This window comes from Tursiops truncatus, chromosome 20 (genome assembly GCF_011762595.2).
Source record: "Tursiops truncatus isolate mTurTru1 chromosome 20, mTurTru1.mat.Y, whole genome shotgun sequence".
Lineage (NCBI taxonomy): Eukaryota > Metazoa > Chordata > Mammalia > Artiodactyla > Delphinidae > Tursiops > Tursiops truncatus.
Genome location: NC_047053.1, coordinates 17,641,704 through 17,661,385, shown reverse-complemented (window position 1 = coordinate 17,661,385; position 19,682 = coordinate 17,641,704). Strand labels below are relative to the sequence as shown.

Genomic DNA, 19,682 nt, shown 5'->3' with positions numbered 1-19,682 from the left:
AATTAGAGCTCAGAATATATATCTGTTTTGCCATCTGAAAACCCACTTTTTTCTTTTCTTCTTTTGGCATGATAGGTATATACTGATAATAAAAAAATAAAATGCCGCAGTACAGAGGTACACATGGTACATGAAATGCTGCTGCATTTGAACCATGTCAGTCCAGTTAGCAGTGCACTGAGCAGCAGTGTTATGACAGTTACCACATATAAGCTCTGTTGCAACTATGCAACTCTGCCTTTGTAACAGGAAAGTATAGACAAATATAAAGGAATGAAGGTGGTTGTGGTACAATAAAACTTATTTATCAATGGTGAAAATCTGAATGTCATATAATTTTCCCATATCTCAAAATATTATTCCTTTTGATTTTTTCCCCAATCATTAAAGAATGTAAAATGTATCTTAGCTCACAGGCTGTATAAAAACAGGTGGCAGGCCAAATTTGGCCTGTGGGTCAGTTCTACAACCACTCACCTATACTATAAACTTTTCCTGAAAAAAATGCTTTCAGGAAACTTTTTCCCCCCCAGCAAACTTTCATTTCTTAAAAACTCAAATACAACAACAAAAGAAACAAATAACTGCATTAAGAAATGGGCAAAATACTCAAATAGACCTTTCTCCAAAGAAGATATACAAATGGCCAATAAGCACATGAAAAGATGTCCAACATCATTAGCCATCAAAGAAATGCAGTTCAAACAACGAGAGCTTCCCTGGTGGCACAGTGGTTGAGAGTCCGCCTGCCGATGCAGGGGACATGGGTCCGTGCCCTGGTCCGGGAAGATCCTACATGCCGCGGAGTGGCTGGGCCCGTGAGCCATGGCCGCTGGGCCTGGGCGTCCGGAGCCTGTGCTCCGCAGCGGGAGAAGGCCGCAGCAGTGAGAGGCCTGCGTACCGCCAAAAAAAAAAAAAAAAAAACCAACAACAACAACAAAAAAAGAGATACCACTCACATCTACCAGGATAGCTATAAACAGACAAACAGAGGTGGGGGCTGGGGAATAACAAGTGTTGGCAAAGATGTGGAGTAATTGGGACTTTCATATAGTTTAGTGGTTCCTCGGTAAGTAAAACAAAATTACCATGTGACCTAGCAATTCCACTGCTAAATAGACACTCAAAACAGGGGTTCAAACTTATGTGCGAATGTTCTTAGCTCTTTTACGACAGCCAAAAAGTGGAAGCAACCCAAATATCCAACAACAGATGAATGGATAAACAAAATGTGGTATATCCATAAAATGAAGTATCATTTGACCATAAAAAGGAATGAAGTACTAATAATGCTACAACGTGGATGGATGTACCTTGAAAACGTTACACTAAGTGAAAGAAGCCAGACACAGGGATTTCCCTGTTGGCACAGTGGTTAAGAATCTGCCTGCCAATGCAGGGGACATGGGTTCAAGCCCTGGCCTAGGAAGATCCCACATGCCACAGAGCAACTAAGCCCATGCATCACAGCTACTGAGCCTGTGCCCTACAGCCCACGAGCCACAACTACTGAGCCTGCATGCCACAACTACTGAAGCCCGCATGCCTAGAGCCCGTGCTCCACAACAAGAGAAGGCACCACCATGAGAAACCCATGCACCACAACAAAGAGTAGCCCCCATTTGCCACAACTAGAGAAAGCCATGCGCAGCAACAAAAACCCAATGCAGCCAAAAATTAATTAATTAATTAATAAAAAAATAAATAGGCACAATACTCTTAGATAGCCTCATCCACCAGAGGGCAGACAGCAGAAGCAAGAAGAACTGCAATTTTGCAGCCTGTGGAAGGAAAACCACATTCACAGGAAGACAGACAAAATGAAAAGGCAGAGGACTTTGTACCAGATGAAGGAACAAGATAAAACCCCAGAAAAACAACTAAATGAAGTGGAGATAGGCAACCTTCCAGAAAAAGAATTCAGAATAATGACAGTGAAGATGATCCAGGACCTCGGAAAAAGAATTGGAGGCAAAGATCGAGAAGATGCAAGAAATGTTTAACAAAGACTGGGAAGAATTAAAGAACAAACACCTAGAAGAATTAAAGAATGAACAAACAGAGATGAACAATACAATAACTGAAATGAAAAATACACTAGAAGGAATCAATAGCAGAATAACTGAGGCAGAAGAACTGATAAGTGACCTGGAAGACAGAATGGTGGAATTCACTGCTGCAGAACAGAACAAAGAAAAAAGAATGAAAAGAAATGAAGACAGCCTAAGAGACTTCTGGGACAACATGAAACACAACAACATTCGCATTATAGGGGTCCCAGAAGGAGAAGAGAGAGAGAAAGGACCAGAGAAAATATTTGAAGAGATTATAGTCAAAAACTTCCCTACCATGGGAAAAGAAATAGCCACCCAAGTCCAGGAAGTGCAGAGAGTCCCAGGCAAGATAAACCCAAGGAGAAACATGCCGAGACACACAGTAATCAAATTGACAAAAATTAAAGACAAAGAAAAATTATTGAAAACAAGGGAAAAATGACAAATAACATACAAGGGAACTCCCATAAGGTTAACAGCTGATTTCTCAGCAGAAACATTACAAGCCAGAAGGGAGTGGCACGATATATTTAAAGTGATGAAAGGGAAGAACCTACAACCAAGATTACTCTACCCAGCAAGGATCTCGTCCAGATTCGATGGAGAAATCAAAAGCTTTACAGACAAGCAAAAGCTAAGAGAATTCAGCACCACCAAACCAGCTCTGCAACAAATGCTAAAGGAACTTCTCTAGGTAGGAAACACAAGAGAAGAAAAGGACCTACAAAAACAAACCCATAACAATTAAGAAAACGGTAACAGGAACATACATATTGATAATTACCTTAAACGTGAATGGATTAAATGCTCCAACCAAAACACACAGGCTCGCTGAATGAATACAAAAACAAGACCCATATATATGCTGGCTACCAGAGACCCACTTCAGACCAAGGGACACATATAGACTGAAAGTGAGGGGATGGAAAAAGATATTCCATGCAAATGAAAATCAAAAGAAAGCTGGAGTAGCAATACTCATATCAGATAAAATAGACTTTAAAATAAAGAATGTTACAAGAGACAAGGAAGGACACTACATAATGATAAAGGGATCAATCCAAGAAGAAGATATAACAATTATAAATATATACGCACGCAACATAGGAGCACCTCAATACATAAGGCAACTGCTAACAGCTGTAAAAGAAGAAATCAACACTAACACAATAACAGTGGGGGACTTTAAACCTCACTTACGCCAATGGACAGATCATCCAGACAGAAAATTAATAAGGAAACACAAGCTTTAAATGACACAATAGTCCAGATAGATTTAATTGATATTTATAGGACATTCCATCCAAAAACAACAGATTACACTTTCTTTTCAAGTGCACACAGAAAATTCTCCAGGATAGATCACATCTTGGGTCACAAATCAAGCCTCAGTAAATTTAAGAAAACTGAAATCATATAAAGCATCTTTTCTGACCACAACACTATGAGATTAGAAATCAATTGCAGGGAATAAAACGTAAAAAACACAAACACATGGAGGCTAAATAATACGTTACTAAACAACCAAGAGATCACTGAAGAAATCAAAGGGGAAATCAAAAAATACCTAGAGACAAATGACAATGAAAACACGATGATCCAAAACCTATGGGATGCAGCAAAAGCAGTTCTAAGAGAGAAGTTTATAGCAATACAAGCCTATCTCAGGAAACAAGAAAAATCTCAAATAATCAATCTAAACTTACACCTAAAGGAACTAGAGAAAGAAAAACAAACAAAACCCCAAGTTAATAGAAGGAAAGAAATGATAAAGATCAGAGCAGAAATAAATGAAATGCAAACAAAGGAAACAACAGCAAAGATCAATAAAACTAAAAGCCGGTTCTTTGAGAAGATAAACAAAATGGTAAACCTTTAGCCAGACTCATCAAGAAAAAGAAGGAGAGGACTCAAATCAATAAAATCAGAAATGAGGACTTCCCTGGTGGCGCAGTGGTTGAGAGTCCGCCTGCCAATGCAGGGGACATGGGTTCATGCCCTGGTCCGGGAAGATCCCACATGCCGCGGAGCAGCTAGGCCTGTGAGCCATGGCTGCTGAGCCTGCGCGTCCGGAGCTTGTGCTCCGCAACGGGAGAGGCCACAACAGTGAGAGGCCAGCGTACCGCAAAAAAAAAAAAAAAAAAAAAGAAATGAAAAAGGAGAAGTCACAATGGACACCAGAGAAATACAAAGCATCATAAGAGACTACTACAAGCAACTCTATGCCAATAAAATGGACAACCTGGAAGAAATGGACCAATTCTTAGAAAGGTATAACCTTCCAAGACTGAACCAGGAAGAAATAGAAAATATGAACAGACCAATCACAAGTAATGAAATTGAAACTGTGATTAAAAATCTTCCAACAAACAAAAGTCCAGGACCAGGTGGCTTCACAGGTGAATTCTATCAAACACGTAGAGAAGAGCTAACACCCGTCCTTCTCAAACTCTTCCAAAAAATTACAGAGGAAGGAACACTCCAAAACTCATTCTATAAGGCCACCATCACCCTGATACCAAAACCAGACAAAGATACTACAAAAAAAGAAAATTACAGACCAATACCACTGATAAATATACATGCAAAAATCCTCAGCAAAATACTAGCAAACAGAATCCATCAACACATGAAAAGGATCATACACCACGATCAAGTGGGATCTATCCCAGGGATGCAAGGATTCTTCAATATACGCAAATCAATCAATGTGATACACCATATTAACAAACTGAAGAATAAAAACCATGTGATCATCTCAATAGATGCAGAAAAAGCTTTTGACAACATTCAACACCCATTTATGATAAAAACTGTCCAAAAAGTGGGCACACAGGGAACCTACCTCAACATAATAAAGGCCATATACGACAAACCCACAGCAAACATCACTGTCAGTGGTGAAAAACTGAAAGCATTTCCTCTAAGATCAGGAACAAAACGAGGATGTCCACTCTCGCCACTATTATTCAACATAGTTTCGGAAGTCCTAGCCACGGCAATCAGAGAAGAAAAAGAAATACAAGGAAACAAATTGGAAAAGAAGAAGTAAAACTGTCACTGTTTGCAGATAACATGATACTATACATAGAGAGTCCTAAAGATGCCACCAGAAAACTACTAGAGCTAATCAATGAATTTGGTAAAGTTGCAGGATACAAAATTAATGCACAGAAATCTCTTGCATTCCTATACACTAACAACGAAAGATCAGAAAAAGAAATTAAGGAAACAATCCCATTCACCATTGCAACAAAAAGAATAAAATACCTAGGAATAAACCTACCTAAGGAGGTAAAAGATCTGTATGCAGAAAACTATAAGACACTGATGAAAGACATCAAAGATGACACAAACAGATGGAGAGATATATCATGTTCTTGGATTGGAAGAATCAATACTGCGAAAATGACTATACCACCCAAAGCAATCTACAGATTCAATGCAATCCCTATCAAATTACCAGTGGCATTTTGTACAGAACTAGAACAAAAAATCTTAAAATTTGTATGGAGACACAAAAGACCCCGAATAGCCAAAGTAGTCTTGAGGTAAAAAAAAAAGAGCTGGAGGAATCAGACTCCCAGACTTCAGACTACACTACAAAGCTACAGTAATCAAGACAATAGGGTACTGGCACAAAAACAGAAATATAGATCAATGTAACAGGATAGAAAGCCCAGAGATAAAGCCACGCACCTATGGTCAGCTAATCTATGACAAAGGAGGCAAGGATATACAATGGAGAAGAGACAGTCTCTTCAATAAGTGGTCCTGGGAAAACTGGACAGCTACATGTAAAAGAATGAAATTAGAATACTCCCTAACACCATATACAAAAATAAACTCAAAATGGATTAGAGACCTAAATGTAAGACCAGACACTATAAACCTCTTAGAGGAAAACATAGGAAGAACACTCTTTGACATAAATCACAGCAAGATCTTTTTTGATCCACCTCCTAGAGTAATGGAAATAAAAACAAAAATAAACAAGTGGGACCTAATGAAACTTAAAAGCTTTTGCACAGCAAAGGAAACTACAAACAAGACAAAAAGACAACCCTCAGAATGGGAGAAAATATTTACAAACAAATCAACTGACAAAGGATTAATCTCCAAAATATATAAACAGCTCATGCAGCTCAATATTAAAAAAACAAACAACCCAATCCAAAAATGGGCAGAAGACCTAAATAGACATTTCTCCAAAGAAGACATACAGATGGCCAAGAAGCACATGAAAAGCTGCTCAACATCACTAATTATTAGAGAAATGCAAATCAAAACTACTATGAGGTATCACCTCACACCAGTTAGAATGGGCATCATCAGAAAATCTACAAACAACAAATGCTGGAGAGGGTGTGGAGAAAAGGGAACCCTCTTGCACTGTTGGTGGGAATGTAAACTGATACAGCCACTATGGAGAACAGTATGGAGGTTCCTTAAAAAACTAAAAATAGAATTACCATATGACCCAGCAATCCCACTACTGGGCATATACCCAGAGAAAACCATAATTCAAAAAGACACATGGACCCCAATGTTCATTGCAGCAGTATTTACAATAGCCAGGTCATGGAAGCAACCTAAATGCCCATTGACAGAAGAATGGATACAGAAGATGTGGTACATATATATAATGGAATATTACTCAGCCATAAAAAGGAATGAAATTGGGTCATTTGCAGAGATGTGGATGGATCTAGAGACTGTCATACAGAATGAAGTAAGTCAGAAAGAGAAAAACAAATATCGTATATTAACGCATACATGTGGAACCTAGAAAAATGGTACAGATGAACTGGTCTGCAGGGCAGAAATAGAGACACAGATGTAGAGAACAAACGTATGGACACCAAGGGGGGAAGTGGGGGTGGGGGTGGTAGTAGGATGAATTGGGAGATTGGGATTGACATGTACATACTGATGTGTATAAAATGGATGACTAATAAGAACCTGCTGTATAAAAAATAAAATCCAAAAATAAATAAATAAATAAAAGAAGCCAGACACAGAACACCACATATTGTATGATTCCATTTATATGAAGTGTCCAGAATATGCAAATCCATAGAGACAGAAAGAAGATTACTGGTTGCCAAAAGCTGGGGTAAGGAAGAAGGAGGGAATGGGAGTGACTGCTAGTGGGTAAAAGGTTTCTTTTGAAACGCTCTAGAGTCAGACAGTGAGGATGGACACACAATTTTGTGAATACATTAAAAATCACTGAAGAGAACACTTCAAAAGGGTGAACTTTATGGTATGTGAGTTACATCTCAATTTAAAAATTAATTTTAAAAGTCTATGGTAGGGCTTCCCTGGTGGCGCAGTGGTTGAGAGTCCGCCTGCCGATGCAGGGGACGTGAGTTCGTGCCCCGGTCCGGGAGGATCCCACATACCGCGGAGTAACTAAGCCCGTGAACCATGGCCGCTGAGCCTGCACGACGTTGGAACAGGAGAGGCCACAACAGTGAGAGGCCCGTGTACCGCAAAAAAAAAAAAAAAAGTCTACGGTAAAATATTGTTAAATTTTAAATATTTCATTAAGGAATTACTGTGTTTCTAAGCTATGGAACAAAAGGGAGTATTCAAATTGTATTACATATTGTACCCATTTCAAATAATTACACAAGTTTTTTGCTTGTATGTGTTCTTAAGTTTGTGGATTTTTTTTTGATTTGAATATTATTTTATTTATTTATTTTTTATACAGCACTTTCTTATTAGTTATCTATTTTATACATATTAGTGGATATATGTCAATCCCAATCTCCCAATTCATCCCACAGATTTGTGGATTTAATTGTAGCAAAGCAAGTAGACCATTAGTTAAGTCTTTGGACTTTTTGTTGTTACAATTGCCAATTCTTCTGTTTGTTTTAATGGCACTTCCTGAAATAATATTTGATCTGGAATATTATTCTGACTATTTAACATGAATGTCTTTGAAGAAAAGTACCTAGAAAATATAACAGTATAGTAAGCAATAAATTTTAAATTTAGCAGTTTAGATGAATACTTCAGAGTTACTAAAAATCGTTTTCATAACGGAGTTACTACCTACACATTCCAGCCCCTCCTAACACAGCCTGATGGGATGGAGGGTTTACCTCTTTCTCCTCTGGGCAGTACAGGGGCCCTGTAGGATGAAGAACAGCTTTCTGTGCATAATAGAAGAGCTCCGATATGTTCTTCAGATTTTTTGCTGAACACTGAAAAGAAAGTTTAAAATTTTTCACTCTGAAAGCAATTATGAGAGCTAAAAATATTTTTTAAACTATCAACATTCCTTGAAGAAACTGAAAAAAAGTGCATTTTTCTTAGTGGATAACACAATATGACTGTTTACAAAGAGCTCAGAGGCCATCTCCAAGTTCTCTGTTTTATTTGGTTTACAAGACTTCACAAACAAATTTATTCCACCCCACATCTTCCCTCCCTCCTATTCTGAACCTCAATTTAGTGAGAACTCACCAACTATAAATTTCAAAATCCAATGATAAGGCATACCTCCACACAGGTTTCTATTTCTGTGTACTGGTTCATAATAGGAAGGATGGTCTCCATACTACTGTATTCCACCAGATCAGATTTGTTCCCAACCAATATCAAAGGCAGCCTGAAATAAACAGGGCACATTGTAATAATAAGGAAGGCAAAAGACATTAGATTTATATTTTAATGTACATTGTAACCTAGTCTAACTAATAAAGATTTACTTAATCTCCTCAATATGAACCCTCTATCTTAGTCAGCCCAAGCACCCTGGAAAGCATGTTCATAATCAGCAAATATTTACTGAGTTCCTATTATAAGCCAGGGACTGTTCTAAGCATTACAGACACAAGACAGAAAAGGTCTCTGCTCACTCTCATAGTGAAAATCAGGAAATGGACAATAAGCAAATAAACAAACAAGACACTTTCCAATTCTGTTAAGTGCAATGAAGGAAATAAACAGGGGGATACGGGATAAAGTAATGGGAGGGGGCTAACTCTACATGGTAATCAGGGAAAAATCTCTCTGACAAGGTGGCATTTGAGCCAAGGAGTAAAGGATGAAATGGAATCTGTTATGTGAAAATCCAAGAAAGAGCTGGCTGGGAAGAAGGGACAGCATGTGCAAAAGCCCCAAACTGAAAAAACATTCCCATGAGTCCAAAGAACAGAAAAATGCCAGAGTGGCTGAAGAGTACTGGTCCAAGGGGAAGAGGTATGAAATGGAGTTGGAGAGAGGAGCAAAGGCCAGACACAAAAGGAATTACAGCTGCAGTAAAGAGTGTGTGGTTTATTTTAAGTGTAAAAAGGGAAGCCACAGAAGGGTTATAAGTAGATGAATGATATGATCCAAATGATATTTTAAAATGCAGTCATTTGTTATCTTTGAGAGATACATACTGAAATATTTACAGTACAATATGATATCTGATTTGTTCAAAATGATCCCAAGGGGAGGGGTAATAAATGAAACAACACTGGCCATGAGTTGTTAATTACTGAAGCTGGATGACTGATCCAGAGGGATTCGTTATACTATTCTCTCTACTTCTGTATATGTCTGATTTTTTTTCAATAATAAAAAAGTTTTTTTATGTGATATCTTGGATTAGGGCAATGAAGGTGAAGAGGAAATATTCAGATTTGAGATATATTTTAGAAGTAGAACAAACAGGAGCAATGGGTAGATTAGATATGGAGATTGAAGGAAAACAGAAATCAAGAAAAGTAAACAGATTCTTTGTCTGGACAAAATGCATAGAGCTTCTGAGACAGAAAAGACTTAGAAATCTGGGGGGGGGGGCGGCAGTGGGGAGTAGGCAGGGAATTAAGGATTTTGTTTTAAACAAATTAAATCTGACAGGCTTATCAGAAATCTGAATGGGGATTACCAAGGAGTACTAGCCCAGTGTAGAACAATTATTTGTACATCCCACAAGAGAGCTTAAAGGGAAAGCAAATCATCTTGCTGGAACTCCAGATTGCAAAAGAAATACTTGCAAGCATTTATTTAACCACCTAGTGTGGTTATTATGTGTAAAAGGACTGGCCCACTTCATAACCCAAATATAGATTGTTAATAGAGCCAGAAGGGTTTCCAAAAATGTGGTGCTTTACAACCAAACGTGGCTCTGAATAATTTATGGATCTTAAAAAAAAAATACACATGTCCAAGCCCTACTCCAAACCTACTGATTCTAAAACTCAAAGGGTGGAGCAAAGGCATCTATATTGTTTTAAAGTACTTCAGGCAACAGTGATGGGCACATCTGACTAAGGAGCACTGTGATAATGGTACAAGGAAGTCCTAAGTAAGAACATATGTGTAACAAATATAAACTTAAGGTATGAGGCCCACGAAAGAGGGTATTGGGAAAATGTGAAGTCCATACACTAAAGAAATAGATCACCTTGGAACAAATCAACCACAAGAGAAATAAATATGCTCACATGATTCAGGGAGGGGTAAAAGTATAGCCACCCCTGAGAAAGCGCAATTAGAGATCTCCAAATACTGAAAGCCACTTTCAGATGGCATACTAAAAGGGCCACAAGACTAGCCAGCTAGTTTCTAAAGAGCAGTTTAGGAAACTGTCATAGTAGAGCCCATTTTAAAAATTCAGTTGTTCAAGCTAGTGCTTGATAGATCCTGGCAAAACTGACTCCTCTGAAGAGTCCCTCCTGGAAACAGTTCAAGTAATCAGCAAGAAAAACAAGTGTCAGGAGCATACAGGCATCGTTTCCTCCAAGGCAGTCCTGTCCAATACAACCTTCTGTGATGACAGAAATGATCTTTATCTGTACTGTCCATTCCTGTAACCTCTAGCCACAAGTGGCTATCAAGCACTTGAAATGTGGCTGTGTCCAAGAAACTGAATTTTTCGTTTTATTTCATTTTACTTAAATTGCCACAACTGACTAGAAGCTACTGCCTCGGACAGTATAGCTCTAGAGAGCTCCTTTCAGCTTTGTCAGTAAGTCACTACAAAGTGACTTTAAAACAATGCTAATGATAAAACAATGATAAAGAGAAGCCATCAGAGATGCAAGATGTAGCACATACAATGCCATCTCAGTCACAAAGTAAATACGTGAGAGGGTGAGTCACCATGTTCATCTGTTTAGAAACAGATCTTTAGAGTTTCAAGGCATGAAAATGCCCAACTAAAAAAGAAATCTAAAAAATGAAGTAAAGGGCCAGATGTGAATAATATATAGATATTAGCCTGGTTTTCCTAACATTTAAAAAGACTCAAAGAACAAGACAAGAATGCCCACTCTCCTCACTTTTTTTCAACAAAATATTGGAAGTACTTGCCAGAAAAATTAGGCAAGAAAAAGAAATAAAAGGCACCTAAAACTGTCACTATTTGCAGAGGACATGATTTTATATATAGAAAACCCTAAAGACTTCACCAAAAAACTGGTACAACTAACAGACAAATTCAGTAAAGTGGTGGGGTACAAAATCAATACACAAAGTTTGGTTGCATTTCTATACACTAACAACAAACTATGAGAAAGAGAAATTAGGAAAACAATCCCATTTACAATTGCATCAAAAAGAATGAAATACCTAGGAATAAATTTAACCAAGGAGGTGAAAGACTTGTACACTGAAAACTGTATGTTATTGATGAAAGAAACTGAAGAAGACACAAAGAAACAGAAAAATATTCTGTGCTCATGGACTGGAAGAATTAATATTGTGAAAATGTCCATATTACCCAAAGCAATATACAGATTCAATGCAATCCTTATCAAAATTCCAATGACATTTTTCACAGAAATACATCAAATAATCCTATTGGATGAAACTACAAAAGACCCTGAATAGCCAAAGCAATTTTGAAAAAGAACAAAAAATCTGTAGGCACCATGCGCCCTGATTTCAAACTACGTAACAAAGCTATAGTAATCAAAACAGTATGGTATTCGCATTAAAACAAATACATAGATCAATGGAACCCAAACAATATGGTCAATTAATTTATGACAAAGGAGGCAGGAATATATAATAGGGAAAGGATGGTCTCTTCCACAAATGGTATTGGGAAAAGTGGACAGCCCCATGCAAAAGAATGAAACTAGACCACTATCTTACACCATACACAAAAACTAACTCAAAATGGATGTAAGACCATTTTGATCAAAGACCTGAATGTAAGACCTGAAACCATAAAACTTCAAGAAGAAAATACAGGCATAAGTTACTTGACATTGGTCTTGGTGATGAATTTTTGGATCTGGCAACAAGAGCAAAAATAAACAAGTGGGACTATATCAAACTAAAAATTTCTATTTCTACACAGCAAATGAAATCATCTACAAAATTAAAAGACAACTTACTGAATGGGGGAAAATTATTTGCAAATCATATATCAGATAAGAATTTAATATCCAAATTATACAAAGAACTCATAAAACTCAACAGCAAAAAAAACCCCCAAAAATCTGATTTAAAAATGGGCAGAGGATCTGAATACAGATTTTTCCCCAAAAATGTCATACAGATGGCCAAAAGGCACCTGAAAAGATGCTCAACATCACTAATCATCAGGGGAATGCAAATCAAAACTACAATGACATATCACCTCATACCTGGTAAAATGGCTATTATCAAAAAGATAAGAAATAAGAAGTGTTGGTGAGGATGTGGAGAAAACGGAACCCTCATATACCTCTGTGCACTCTTGGTAGGAATGTAAATTGGTGCAATCACTATGGAGGGTCCTCAAAACATTAAAAATAGAACTACCACACAATCCATCAATTCCATTTCTGGGTATTTATCTAGAGAAAACAAAAACACTAATTTGAAAAGATATATGTACCCCCATGTTCATTTACAGCACTATTTACAATAGCCAAGATAAGGAAACAACCTAGGTGTCCATCAATGGATAAACAGATAAAGAAGATGTGAATATATATACAATGGAATATTATTCAGCAATAAAAAAGAATGGAATCTTGCCGTTTTCAACAATATGGATGGACCTTGAGGGAATTAGGCTAAGCACAGTTAAGTCAGACAGAGAAAAACAAATACTGTATGATTTCACTTATATGTGGAATCTAAAAAAAAACCAAAATATTAGATACAGAGAACAGAATGGTGCTTCCCAGAGAAGTGGGTGGGAGGTGGGAGTCGGTGAAACAGGTGAAGGGGGTCAAGAGGTACAAACTTTCAGTTATAAGATGAATAAGCCACAGGGATGTAAAGCTCACCATGGTGACTATAGTCAATAATATTGTGGAGCATACTTGAAAGTAGCCAAGAGAGTAAATACTAAAAGTTAACTGTGGGAGCTTCCCTGGTGGCGCAGTGGTTGGGAGTCCGCCTGCCAATGCAGGGGACACAGGTTCGTGCCCCGGTCCGGGAGGATCCCACATGCCACGGAGTGGTTGGGCCCATGAGCCATGGCCGCTGAGCCTGTGCGTCCGGAGCCTGTGCTCCGCAACGGGAGAGGCCACAACAGTGAGAGGCCCGCGTACCACAAAAAAAAAAAAAAAAAAAAAATTTAAAAGTTAACTGTGTATGATGACAGATAGTAACTAGACTTATTGTGGTGACCATTTCACAACATATACAAATACTGAATCATGATGTTATACACCTGAAACCAACATAATTTTATGTCAATTATATCTCAATAAAAACTTTTTTGAAAAAGACTCAAATGCTTCACAAATAACATGTTCAATTAAACAATACCACAAGAATGTTTTGTTTCCATTTAAAGCTCAAAACATTTATACCTAGGACCACCAATCTGCTTAGAAAAAAACAGAATTTGCTTTTTCCCTATCATACATATATCTTCCAAAGAATTTCAAAGAAATCTCCCTGCATGAATTCCTAAATGAAGATCTCTATAAAGATTTTTAGAGAACTTATAAAGCACTTATACATGCATTATATTTCACTGGATTCTCAAAATAACCACATGTAGCCAAGAGAAGTATTACCCACTTACAGATGAGGAAACTAAGGCTCAATGAAGTTTTACAGCTCATAAGAGGCCAAGCCAGATTTCCAAGGTCACTCATTTTCCTCCAAGTCCTGTGCTCTTACATATACCACATGGTGAGCAATCAATGACTTAGGGTATTGCCAATCCTCAAAAGGGCAACTCAAGAGAGAGGGCACATTATAATACCAGAGCTCTATTTTCTGCTTTGCTCTCAAATATATGCGCTGCCTCGAATAATTCCTCCCAAAAAAGGTGTGAGTGTATAAACAGACAGACCTATAGATAAAGCACATATGGCAAACTGTTAACTAGTGGATCTAAGTGAATAGTTTACAGATGTTCATTGTACTATTTCTTGCAACTTTCCTCTAAGTTTGAAAATTTTCAATATACGAAGTTTGAGAGAAAAAAACTACCTGCTGTCTTTGTCTGTTCTTTCATTTATGAGAGGAATCCATCGACTTGTTACCTAAAATGAAAATTAACAAGAAGTAAGCCACGATGAGGATCTTCTTTGAAAAATACTCTACCTTGACCCCTAAAATTCTAAATTGAGGATCAATTTTAAAAGTGCCCCCACTGAAATTTAACAAAATATAGTGAAAAAATGTCATACATTCATACCTTATCAATAGAATGCTTGTTGTTAACAGCATAAACTATGCAGATAACGTTAGCCTACAAGAAAAATTAACAAATTGATGTCATTTTAAAATAACACAAAAGTAGCATTTAATTACCAACTAGCTAATATATTTGGGCCAAAGAAAGAACAAAATTGGAAAACTAAAACACTTAGCATGCCTCTAAGAGGAAAAGGTTCCAAAGGATTTACAGCAAAAATACATTCTCAAAGTCAGCAGTAACAATAAAGAACTGAAAAAGTCCTCTTGGTAAGTGAGAGAATGAAATGGTAGATACAGAATCATCACTGCTTTCCCACAAGAAAACCTAGAACTATTTTTTTTTAACTTACCTGTGATATTTCTTGATGAAGTTGTTCATCACTCTGTTCTGCTTCTACAAATGACAAAGTCAAAAATTTCTTTTCATATTTTAAACACTTTCATAAAAACAAATGGCCAAGCTAAAATCCATATGACACCCATCTAACATCCCACAAAACATCCCTCACCCCTCATGTCATTTACATGGTGTAGTGCCAGACAAGTGGCAAAGACAAGGGCAAGCGAGAGAAAACAGAGTTGAACTATGATAAGGAAGCTGGCTGGCACTGAGAGACAAGTCTACATGAAGATAACTCAGGCAAGGAAGAGCAGAAGGCATTGTGTGATAAATCTGGGCCGGCATCTGATCTAGAGTTGAGAAGGGACTGGGAAAAGAGATCAGAAACCCAAGTGAGAGTCAGAAGCCCAAAGAGTCTATACACACAGGGTCAAAAAGCCAGGTGAGAATCTGGGCAATATAAGCTTAAGATCTAGACAGCAGATAGAAGTAATCTTAACCAGGCCTCAGAAGCAAAACTGGACCATGATAATGAGTCAAGAATTCCCTGGGGACTTCCCTGGTGGTCCACTGAGTAAGAGTCAGCACTCCCAATGCAGGGGGCCCAGGTTCGATCCCTGGATGGGGAACTAGATCCCACATGCATGCCCCAACTAAGAGTTCACGTGCCGCAACTAAGAAGCCCTCATGCCTCAACTAAAAGATCCCAAGTGCCACAACTAAGATCCCAAGTGCCACAACTAAGACCCGGAGCAGCCAAAATAAATTTAAAAAAAAAAAAATTCCCTCACTGGCCCATATCTCTGGCTAGAACGGATCTCAATGGGTGGATATGCCTATAATCCCACAGGTGCAGGGGATAGGTGCAACATATAGCTAGAATGGAGAAGTAAACAAATGAAGACCAAAGCAATTATTGACATATTAATTTAGATCACTTTACGTTAACTGTTTCCCCCCAAAATGCATGTTATTTCTGACATACAAACTAATATCACAAATGAGTACATGGTATTTCAATTTATGCTAAAAAATTGGCCATATTTTAAATATCTTCTCAAATGTTGAGTAATCAACGTGTTAAGGCCTCAATTCTAATACTAAAGTGAATCTAAGTATGTGGCTACACATATTGAAAAAGAATAATTCTGTAAATAAAGCTAGTTATGAGACTGATTGTAGCAGAAAACATCCAACTCCCCTCAGCTTCTAGTACAGTGCTGTCCAACAGAAATATGATACAAGCCATACATGAAATTTTTAATTTTCTAGTAGTCACCTTAAACAAAGTAAAAAGGAACAGGTAAAATGACTTTTTAATTTAACCCAAAATAACAAAAATATTAAAATTTCAATATGTAATCAATAGAAAAATTATTAATGAGATATCGTACATTCCTTTTTTCATTTTCTAAATCCACTTATATTTTATACTTAGAGCACATTTCAATTTAGACCAGACACATTTTAAGTGTTCAACAGTCATATGTATCAGACTGCAAAGTATTTCACTTTTGGAATATATGGAATACCAGCTCAGCAAAACAAAGTATTACTAATGTAGTTATACCCATTTTAAAAAATAGATTTCATTTTTTAGAGCAGTTTTAGGTTCACAGCAAAACTGAGTGGAAGGTACAGAGATTTCCCATATACCTCCTGCCTTCATATATAGCTTCCCCCAGTATCAACATCTCTCATCAGAGTGGTACACCTGTTACAACTTCCCTTTCTTTCCAAAAGAAGTCCCAGAACAAAGTAAAATAATTTAATGACTAAAAAGTAAAGTAGTAGTGTGTAGAAAAACTTTACATTATTAAAGGCAATATAGATGTGCTTCCATTATCATATACTGTAAGCAAGATGATAACTGTTTTAGCTTTTTTTTTTTAAGGACAAAGTCTGACAAATTAAAAAACAAATTTAGAACTCAAAAATTTTTCAAATTAGAACGCTTTCTACATCATCAGAGCATGCCTGAATGTCTGATAACAAAATTAACACAGAACTTCTCTCTGCAAACATGCAAATTCAAGGAGGGTATCATTTGTCTGGTCATTTGCCATCCCTCCTTCTTTTTCGTTATTACAGAATCCAACTTGGTAAATTAGGGACAGAGAACTGCTTTTCGTGGGGTGTGGGGTAACACAAAAATAGTAAATGATCATTTACTGCTAGAGAAAAGGAACACCCCTCTTAAAACATTTTTTAAAGCTCATTTAAGTACCTTTTTAAGGACTATTAAATTAACTCTACAGCTTCACCTACAAGAAGACATTCACTACCTGAGTAATCTACAATGTGCGTTGGAACTCTCTCAGGGGTGACGTCAGCTGGAATGGTGATTTCTTCTGCCCGGGGAGGAACCTTCATTTGCAAACAAATATAAAAAAGGAAAAACCTTTGAATATTATCAATCAAACTTGTTAACAGATTATGTAAATTTATCCATATATTAGCCCCTTTTGCCAATACTTATCTTTACAAGTATTTATTGTACTTTTAAATGCTTATTTTTATGCTTTACCACAGATGCAAATATATATGAAAACTATATGATAAAACACGTTTTTAAAAAAAACATGCACATTTATACCTATGTGGGCACAGGACATATTAAGGATACTTCAGCTCCTAAATTAATTTGGTGTTTAAAAATTAGATTTTTTATATGTAGTTTTCATTCTATTTTGTTGAAGGCTTAAGATACTCTGCAAATGAAGACCTATGTTAATCTAAAATAATCCTCAAATAAATTAATAAATTATCAAAATCATTTCTTCTAGAAGATAACTGGCTACACAAGCCTTATGCTTAATGACCCTATTACTTAGAAAAACTCCTTATCCACGCCCAAAAGGACTATGCTAAAATGACAATTCTGGACTTCCTTGGTGGCGCAGTGGTTAAGAATCCGCCTGCCAATGCAGGGGACACAGGTTCAAGCCTTGGTCTGGGAAGATCCCACATGCCATGGAACAACTTAGCCCGTGCACCGCAACTACTGAGCCTGAGCTCTAGAACCCGTTAGCCACAACTACTGAGCCTGCGTGCCACAACTGCTGAAGCCCGCGTGCCTAGAGCCTGTGCTCCACAACAAGAGAAGCCACCACAATGAGAAACCCGCGCATCACAACAAAGAGTAGCCCCCATTGGCCGCAACTAGAGAAAAGCCTGCGCGCAGCAACAAAGACCCAACACAGCCAAAAATATAAATAAATAAATAAATAAACTTATAAAAGAATTAAAGAAAAAAATAAAAACAAAATAAATAAAATAAAAAGACAATTTAAACTAAATTAAACTATCATAGAAAACTTTTAGGTATTATAACCTGAGTGATCCTAATTAACGTTACTGATTCCACACACCACATATGAAAGTACACTCCATTTTACAAATTAAGCTATGATTTATTTAACTATCTTATTTAAGAGAAAAAAAAAGCAAAAGAAACAATGAGTGGGACTTCCCTGGTGGCGCAGTGGTTAAGAATCCGGCTGCCAGTGCAGGGGACACAGGTTCGAGCCCTGATCTGGGAAGATCCCACATGCCGTGGAGCAACTAAGCCCATGTGCTGCAACTACTGAACCTACGCTCTAGAGCCCGCGAGCCACAACTACTGAGCCCGAGTTCCACAACTACTGAAGCCTGCGTGCCTAGAGCCCATGCTCTGAAACCAGAGAAGCCACCCAATGAGAAGCCCGCGAACCGCAATGAAGAGTAGCCCCCGCTCGCCACAACCAGAGAAAGCCCGCACACAGCAACAAAGACCCAAGGCAGCCAAAAATAAAAATAAATTAAAAAAAAAAAAAGTAAACAATGAGTGGTCACATGGCAGTTGTAATTTTTGAAATAACTACCACGTAATACATCAAATTCCTCTCTAAACAGCAAAATTGAACAGATTCCTAATTAAACAAGAGTAAAGAAATGATAAATGTAAACCGTGGCACTAATAATACCTACCATGTGAAGAAAGAAAATAAAAAGAAATAATTTTCATCCCTTTTGCATTGATCCCATTCCTCATAACAATATCTTAACGTTACATAAGGCCTTAGCCAACAGTCCCCCATACTGGAACTTCCAAAATGTAATAAATAAATACATTGCCAGCAATAACAAAACCACCTAACTTTTGGCGGCACTCTATTATTACTAAGCTTATCTCATTTGAGATCCATAACAATCCTTTGAGGTAGGCAAAGGTGGAATGAATTAGATTTTTTATTTGTAAAATGATGCAGGTGGATAATATTTGAGGTTTTCAAATATGTGTGTCAGAATTCTAGTGGTTCTAATGCCTCAAAGACTGGGGAGTGTCAGATGGAAGGCAAGCGGGGAGCCAGACCTTTTACCCTTACTTCAACTAAAGGAATACTCCATCTGTTCTATATTTTGGGCTTATGAAAAACATTAAGAGAGGATGATACAGCTTAGATATCTCTAACATCCCTTTCAGCTCCCATTTTACAGATGAGACAACTAAGGCACAAGATGACAAATGTCCTAGCCAAGATCAAAAGTAAGAAACACAAAGGCCTTACTTAGTGAACTCAGAACTAGTTTGACTCTTTCTCCTACATTATATTTCAAAGATGTCTTGTAAAAACTACCACAAGCCTTTCTAAAAGTCATAACTATCAGAAAGAAACCACATGCAAAAATATATTCTATTT

General features: G+C 37.4%; 1 protein-coding gene across 10 annotated transcripts in view; it reads right to left on the bottom strand.

Moving 5' to 3' along the window:
- The window catches only part of RHOT1 (ras homolog family member T1), a 66,859-nt gene that overhangs the window by 35,869 nt on the left and 11,308 nt on the right, over positions 1-19,682 (bottom strand). For all 10 annotated transcript variants that reach the window (XR_004523678.2, XR_012328504.1, XR_012328502.1 and 7 more), the window contains 6 exons: positions 17,286-17,367; positions 15,011-15,054; positions 14,659-14,712; positions 14,451-14,503; positions 8,571-8,679; positions 8,171-8,272 (listed from right to left, as the gene is read on the bottom strand). Coding sequence is in view for 5 of the 10 variants with exons in the window: in XM_019927088.3 (XP_019782647.2) it covers positions 8,171-8,272; positions 8,571-8,679; positions 14,451-14,503; positions 14,659-14,712; positions 15,011-15,054; positions 17,286-17,367 (444 nt within the window). In the remaining 5 variants the exon portion in view is untranslated. The remainder of the gene's footprint in view (positions 1-8,170; positions 8,273-8,570; positions 8,680-14,450; positions 14,504-14,658; positions 14,713-15,010; positions 15,055-17,285; positions 17,368-19,682) is intronic.